We start from the raw sequence: 8,121 nt of genomic DNA on the forward strand, positions 1-8,121 counted from the left end.
TTTTTATTGAGACAGAATTTCGCTCTGTTGCCAGGCTGGAGTGTAGTGATCTGATCTCAGTTCACTGCAACTTCCACCTCCCAGGTTCAAGCGATTCTACTGGTTCAGCCTCCTGAGTAGCTGGGACTACAGGCGCACACCACCACGCCCAGCTAATTTTTGTATTTTTAGTAGAGACAGGGTTTCACCATATTGGCCAGATGGTCTCGATCTCTTGACCTCGTTATCCACCTGCCTTGTCCTCCCAAAGTGCTGGGATTACAGGTGTGAGCCACTGTACCTGGCCACCTTTTTCTTTTTCTACGATTTTTCTCTTAGAGGTCTCTCCCATTTCTTTTGATTCAACCATATCCAGTACTTCTCAGGCCTATATTTTGGCTTGAAACTGTTTTATGTTTTAGTCACATATTTCTAGCTCCCTTTTGGACATTTTTCATATTAGGTGTCCTACCCCACTTAAATCCCAACCTCTTTAAAAGTGAATATTTCACTCCATTCCACCCAAAGTCAAACCTCAACCTTTTGAAGTTCTTCTCATATTTTAACTAGAGTTTAGATTCTTTGATTTATTACCTGATATACAAGTGTCTCGAGCCATGTCTTCATAAATAACTTAGTCTGCTTCTGCTTTCTGAATTCTTGCTTTCTGTTAATGACACCACTTTGTATAGGTAGCTGCATTTATGACTATAGAGTCGCCTTGGATGCCTTCTCCTTTCTCAAGCTGTGTAATCATTTACCAGGTCCAGCTGATTCCTTCTTCTTCACGTGGAGCACGTTTCCGTTTCTGTATCGCCACCTCTGTCGATCTGGCCATGCTGTGTAGCTTCCTACCTTGTCTCCTCAAACCTTATTTCTCTTTCTTTTAGCACATCCTGTTACCTGCTTAGGCTGCCAAAATGCACAATTTTGATTGTGTTTCCTTTCTTCCTTTTCTCCTTCCTTTTTTTCTTCTTTTTTCCCTCCCTCTCTCCCTCTCTTCCTTCCCCTTTTTCTCTTCTTTTCTCTCTGTCTTTTTTTTCAGAGTCTCGCTCTGTCACCCAGGCTGGAGTGCAGTGGCGCAGTGTCAGCTCACTGCAAGCGATTCTTGTACCTCAGCCACCTGAGTAGCTGGGATTACAGGTGTGCACCACCACACCTGGCTAATTTTTGTATTTTTAGTAGAGACAGGGTTTCACCGTGTTGACCAGGCTGGTCTTGAACTCCTGGCTTCAGGCAGTCCACTCACCTTGGCTTCCCAAAGTGCTGGGATTACAGGTATGAGCCATCACACTCAGCTGATTGTGCTTTCTTTCCCACTGTGGGTCCTTCTGTGATTCTGCATTGTCCAGAATGTACAGTCTAACATCCTTAACTTTGAATTCAATTCCCTTCCCTGGGCTCTGAGCTTCAGTCAGATTTGCTTACTCAGGGTATCTAACTCATTTTCCCCTTTTTACCCTGCTCTGCTTTTGTTTGCACTAGTTTATCCTCACGTGGGCATCATCCAGGAACCAAGAAAAGGTCAGCGAGCCCAGGTTGTAGTGGGTGAGGGGAGAGTGGCAGGGCTGAGGTTAGAGAGGGGCACGATTTGCATAGTCAGGCCCTTGTACATTGCCTTGCAATTTCTTCTTCCTCCCAAGAGCAACAGATAGGGCTTTAAGCAGCTACCGGAAGTAATCTAAGGGAGGGTGTTAAAAGATCACTCTGATGGCTGAGTAGAAAATAAATTGGAGGGCAAGAATGGAAGCAGGGGGACTAGTTAAAGCTGCTGACAGTGGCTCACCCCAGGTACATTGGTGCATAGACTAAAGTCCTGGCAGAGAAGATGGAGGGAAATGGACAAATAGGACATTATATTTTGGAGGCAGAACAGATGAGATTTCAATAGGATATGGAATGGGAAGGGAATGGAAGTGTCAAGGATAACTTCTGGACTTCTAGTTTTAGTAGTGGGGAGACAGCAGGCTTCTGGGGAGTGGATTTGAGCAGGATCTACTTGCAGCATCATCTCACATGTAGGACGCCCTTCAGATGTGAGCTCGTAGCATTCTCATATGTGTATGCTGCACCCTGTGACCAAATTATAAGTTCCCTGAAGGCTGAAGGCCATGCTTTAAACCATTTTCCAACAGCAATAACAGTGCCCTAGCCTTGAAAGATGGTGGATAAATATTTAAGTGACGGATAGAAACAGTTCCACACTTGTTTTGGTATCATCTATAAGTCCTAATTATTTGAAATAAGCAATGAAAGGAATTGGATAATTTTCATTTTCGTAGGTTGTACATAAGTAATGAGATTTTCCTATTTCCCTTTGCATTTGGAATTATTTAAAATGAGTAAGACGGGATTCTGTCTGTGCTGCGGCCCCAGGCCAGCTCCCCACTTCCCAGTCCCTCCTCTCTCCACAGATGTGCACTGGGAACTACACCTTTGTTCCTTACATGATCACTCCACATAACAAGGTCTACTGCTGTGACAGCAGCTTCATGAAGGGGTTGACGGAGCTCATGCAACCGAACTTCGAGCTGCTTCTTGGACCCATCTGCTTACCTCTCGTGGATCGTTTCATTCAACTTTTGAAGGTGGCACAAGCAAGTTCTAGGTAATAATTTAAATGTCTTTTGGTGATGATAATGAAGAATAACATTTTTGGTGATGATAATGAAGTGTTATTCTACTTCTTTATTTGTGCCTCTTTTCAGGTGCTCCTGGGATATCAGTATACAGCTAAGAACCAGGGAAATTTGTTTATTATCCTCCAAGTAGATAAAATAGATGCCACATAATACATTTTATTCCCAGAACAACTTGAAATCAGCAAAAAATAAAAAATGTAAAAGTCTAGTAACTGCTTTATAGTGATGGTAGATCTAAAAATATGTGCAAAGCAAGTACAGAGACATTACTGGGATAAGTGTCTGGGGACTTTTAGTGTAAGGGCAAGAACACTTTAACTCTTAATAATTAAGAGTTCCTAGTTAACTTCAATTAACTCTTAACTCTAATTGTTCTTTTAGTTAAGAACAGTTAGTTATGTTAATAAATGATGGGTTAAGTCAGAAAGTTAAGGTTATATTATGTTCAAATCATAGGTACATCACAGCTGGGTGCAGTGACTTACACCTGTAATCCCAGCATTTTGGGAGGCTGAGGCAGGCAGGTCACTTGAGATCAGTAGTTCGGATCAGCCTGGCCAACATGGTGAAACCGTGTCTCCACCAAAAATACAAAAATTAGCCAGGTGTGGTGGTGCATGCCTGTAATCCCAGCTACTCTCAGTGCTGAAGCAAGATAATCGCTTGAACCTAGGAGGTGGAGGTTGCAGTGAGCCAAGATCACGCCACTGTACTCCAGCCTGGGCGACAGAATGAGACGTTGTCTCAAAAAACAAACAAACAAATCAAAAAATCATAGGTGCATCTATTCAATTTCTACTGAAAACAGTAAAATGGAAAACAAAATTTTGGCATTTAAAGTGATATTTTGCAGGAAAATTTATTCATATGGAGTACATTTACCTTTAATTCTTTCTGATGGCAGAGTATTAAAAGACATACATTGGCTTCTAAATTTCTTAATAATGCTAGATTTGTAAGATGTTTAGGTAACTGAATAAATTGAAAGCTACAAATGCTTTATGGGTAATGCTGCAAATATCATTCATTTCTTTATAAAATGATTGCTTTTCACTGAAATCATTTCTAATGTCAAACTCTTTGAAATGTATGTGTTTTTTCCAGCCAGTATTTCCGGGAATCTATACTCAATGACATCAGGAAAGCTCGTAATTTATACACTGGTAAAGAATTGGCAGCTGAGTTGGCAAGAATTCGGCAGCGAGTAGATAATATCGAAGTCTTGACAGCAGATATTGTCATAAATCTGTTACTTTCCTACAGAGATATCCAGGTAAGAAGATGTTCAAAGTGAAATCTATGTCATGTAGCATGTTGGAGGGATAAGGGAGTATTAACCTCAAATTTCAGTTAGCTGGTAAGCAGTTCATGTTACTACACGTAATTTTTTATTGGCTCTCTTAAGCTTTCCATCCTATAATTTTATGATGAATGAAAAAGACTCATGTGAGTTAACCATCAGTGATTGTGAAAGACTTGTATGGTAAAGGTCTGACTTTTTCCTCCAAAATAACAAAAAGAAAAATCTGCTGGCACAGCGAACCTGCGGACACAGTCCTGTTAGCTTAGCCACACCTGTCAGTGAAAGCTTTGTTTTGGCAAGTAGCAGACAAATTTTAGAGCTTTCTGGACATACCTTTTATCCCTTGAAATTGTATTGCTTGAAACTGATAGTGCTGACTCTAGCCTGAAGGAAAAAATATGTAATTGATTACTTATAGAAATAACTTTAAAAATGTGTAAGATAAAACACACTAACAGGTTCTATCATTTTTTGCCATGTCTTAAAATTTTAAAAATAGGGTAAGTGGAATAAAATCCTCTCCAAGTTAGAGATTTGCTGTTAGGTTTTAATACTAAAATGTAAGTGACATCTGGTTTCTGCTTTCCATTCCTAGCTTCAGGTCTGTGTCAAGGCTTCATGTGGTCGAGACAGACTCACATCCATGGAGGGTTGTGGCACACAGGATCCTGTGGCTAGAATGCTTACTCATGTGACATGAAACTGTGTTGTTACTTATAACAGAAGTTCAGCCAGTTGCCTCATGTCCTTGAAATTTTTTATTTTCCCTGAAATGTTAGGACACTGCATACCAGGAACCTGGCTCTGTGGAGAAATAAACCACCCATATTTAGACATAGAGCATTATCAGGCTTGGTGTTTTTGTTTCTTTTGCTTTTTTAGTTTTTGTCCAACATGGTAACTCTATATTTCTAATGTTTTTATATATATGATCTAAACCTCTTAGAAGAAAAGCAACAAAAACTATTTATTCTAGGTTTTCAAAGTGTTCTGTGGATTCTAATGTATTTTTAATGTGTTTCTTGAATTCAGATATCTGGTTGTCAAAAGACATGTTATTGTCAGAATTTTCTCCTAGTGGTTTAATTCTGTGCTATTCCCATCTCGTTTGAAAGGACTATGATTCTATTGTGAAGCTGGTAGAGACTTTAGAAAAACTGCCAACCTTTGATTTGGCCTCCCATCACCATGTGAAGTTTCATTATGCATTTGCACTGAATAGGTAAGAAGAAAAATTTCCCTTTCAGAATGTGATAACATATTATTGTGTAACCTGCAGTTCTTTACAGGGCACCTGTTTACTGCAGCATTACAAGAAGTCCCTATTAAAATGTAATATTAGCATATCTACTTCAAACCCGTGAAATATAGGAAGCATGCCTTCTCATTTTTTTCTGATTTATTTTTCAGTAAAAAAGTCTCAGCCGGGCGTGGTGGCTCACGCCTGTAATCTCAGCACTTTGGGATGCCGAGGCGGGTGGATCACTTGAGGTCAGGAGTTTGAGACCAGCCTGGCCAACCAGCCTGGTGAAATCCTGTCTCTACTAAACATACCAAAATTAGCTGGGGTTGGTGGAATGCTCTTGTAATCCCAGCTCTCAAGAGGCTGAGACAGAACTGCTTGAACCAGGGAGGCGGAGATTGCAGTGAGCTGAGGTTGCACCACTGCACTCCATCCTGGGGAGCAGAGTGAGACTCTGTCTCAAAAAAAAAAAAAAGTCTCACACTGTTGGCATATTTAAATTCACAATTTTTCTCCTCTGTCAAAGTTTGTATTTGCCATTCATATTTTTTTAGAATTTTAAAAGTTACGTGAATATGATGTTATCTTTAAGCAAATATACTCAACACCAAATGGTCATTCACACAAAAATTTCCACTAGAGTAAGGATGATTATGTCTAGGTGAACATAGTGTTAGGTATTTAGTACAAAAGGAATTTCATGGACAGAAGATTTGAAGTAGTAGTTGAGAATAGAAATGATACCTTTTTATAACAGTTTTATTGAAATATATTTCACATACCATACAACTTACCCATTTAAAGTGTACAACTTAGTAGTTTTTAATATAGTAACAGAGTTATGTGACCATTAAAAAACAATAAATTTTAAAACATTTTCATCACTCCAAAAGGAAACCCTGTACCCATTAGCAGCCACCCTTCCATTTCCCTCCCAAATTCTCTAACTCAAGGCAACTACTAATCTACTTTCAGTCTTTATAGATTTGCCTGTTCTGGACATTTCATATAAATGGAGCCATACAGTATGTGGTCCCTTGTGACTGGCCTCTTTCACTTAGCTTAATGTTTCAAGGTCCAAGAAATGATAACTCTTATAGAATTTTTATCTGGTTTTGTGAATTGTCTACACATACTATTTTAAAACATGATACATAAAGCAAATTCCTTATATAATCAGTTAGTCACATATAAAAATCAAGCAGTTCTTGGGTTTGATTTGTTTTTTGATATCATCTGTGAAGACTTCAACTCTTATCTCATTTCACCAACTTGAACCTGCATATAGGCTACAGGGAGATTGGAAGGCTTGTGGATGAGTAAGTACAAATCCATCACCATTATCAACACAGAATCTCCTTGTTAGACCCAGTAGACGTACAATGGGATTTAAAAAAATTAGGCTTAGGACAGAGGTTTACAGAGGACTCTCAAAATCGAATTGTTTATATCCTGCCAAATTTCTCTAATATGAATCAGCATACTAAATAGAACTTTTTAAAAATAATTGATCTATGTTGCTTCTGAAATGTGCATTGAAACAACAATGTTTTCTATCTTAGACGAAATCTCCCTGGAGATAGAGCAAAAGCTCTTGATATTATGATTCCCATGGTGCAAAGTGAAGGACAAGTTGCTTCAGATATGTATTGCCTAGTTGGTCGAATCTACAAAGATATGTTTTTGGACTCCAATTTCACAGACACTGAAAGCAGAGACCATGGGGCTTCTTGGTATGTATAGCATATAAATAAGCTACTTAATTGGTAAATCCATGGCATAAAAAAGTATTTACAAATGAGAGTGTTAAAGTATTATTATCATCCATAAGATTGTGTATTCTGAACTAAATCTTGGACTTTATTTTATTTTATTTTTTTGAGATGGAGTCTTGCTCTGTTGCCCAGGCTGGAGTGCAATGGTGTGATCTTGGCTCACGGTAACTTCTGCCTCCCAGGTTCAAGCGATTCTCCTGCCTTAGCATCTTGCGTAGCTGGGATTACAGGCGCCTGCCACCACACCCTGGCTAATTTTTGTATTTTTAGTAGAGACAAGGTTTCTCCCTGTTGGCCAGGCTGGTCTTGAACTCCTGACCTCAGATGATCCACCTGCCTCTGCCTTTTAAAGTGCTGGGATTACAGGTGTGAGCCACTGTGCCTGGCCAATCTTAGATTTTATAGCTTTAGTAAATAATTTGATGAAATTCATTTAACATGGTATAGTAAATTGGTATAAATTAGATGAAAAGATAATTTAAGAAATACAGTTTTAAAAGATATTTTAAATAAGTAATATAAATAATAAAATATAATTTTGTAGAAAAATTTATATAAAGACATTTTAAAAGACCTGAATGAAAGGAAAAATATACTAAGTTTGTAGATGAACAGGCTTGGTATTTTAAAGACTTTATTTCCCCCCAGCAGGGGTTTTCATTTGATTCGACAAACCAATTCCAAAATTTATTTGAAAGAATAAAGGACTGAGAATATGCAAAGCAATTCTGAAAAAGGACAAGAGGGAAGGACTTGCTCTACCAGTCAACAAGACTCATTTTAAAGCTGGAATGATTAAGATATTGCAGTATGTCTATAGACATAGACATAGCATTGGGATAGAAGAGACAGCCTGGAACGGACTGAGATATACATGAGACTAGATTTACAACAGAATCAGCTTCATGAGCTGTAAAGGAAAGGATGGACTCGGTAGTAATGGTACTGAGAAAATTTCTTTATCTGCTTAGAAAAACAAAATTATATCCCCGTTTTAAGCCATGCATACACAACAAAATGAAATCTAAATGAATTAAAGACCAAAATGTGAAATATACTTTAGAAAAAAACTTTTAGAATAAAATGTACAAATTATGTATGACTTTGGGATAAGCAAAGATTTCTTTCTTTTTTTCTTTTTTTTTTCTTTTTCCTTTTTTTTTTTTTTTTTTTTTTTTT

The 8,121-nt window shown here is 38.2% G+C and overlaps 1 protein-coding gene across 1 annotated transcript in view; it reads left to right on the plus strand.

Moving 5' to 3' along the window:
* Positions 1–8,121, plus strand: part of MAP3K5 (mitogen-activated protein kinase kinase kinase 5) — a 148,606-nt gene that overhangs the window by 5,159 nt on the left and 135,326 nt on the right. Inside the window, exons 2-5 of the mRNA XM_037739239.1 lie at positions 2,394–2,587; positions 3,726–3,894; positions 5,040–5,146; positions 6,730–6,900. Of these exons, the coding sequence (XP_037595167.1) occupies positions 2,394–2,587; positions 3,726–3,894; positions 5,040–5,146; positions 6,730–6,900 (641 nt within the window). The remainder of the gene's footprint in view (positions 1–2,393; positions 2,588–3,725; positions 3,895–5,039; positions 5,147–6,729; positions 6,901–8,121) is intronic.

The sequence above is a fragment of the Cebus imitator genome, unplaced genomic scaffold (assembly GCF_001604975.1).
Source record: "Cebus imitator isolate Cc_AM_T3 unplaced genomic scaffold, Cebus_imitator-1.0 Scaffold65, whole genome shotgun sequence".
In the NCBI taxonomy this organism is placed as follows: Eukaryota; Metazoa; Chordata; class Mammalia; order Primates; family Cebidae; genus Cebus; species Cebus imitator.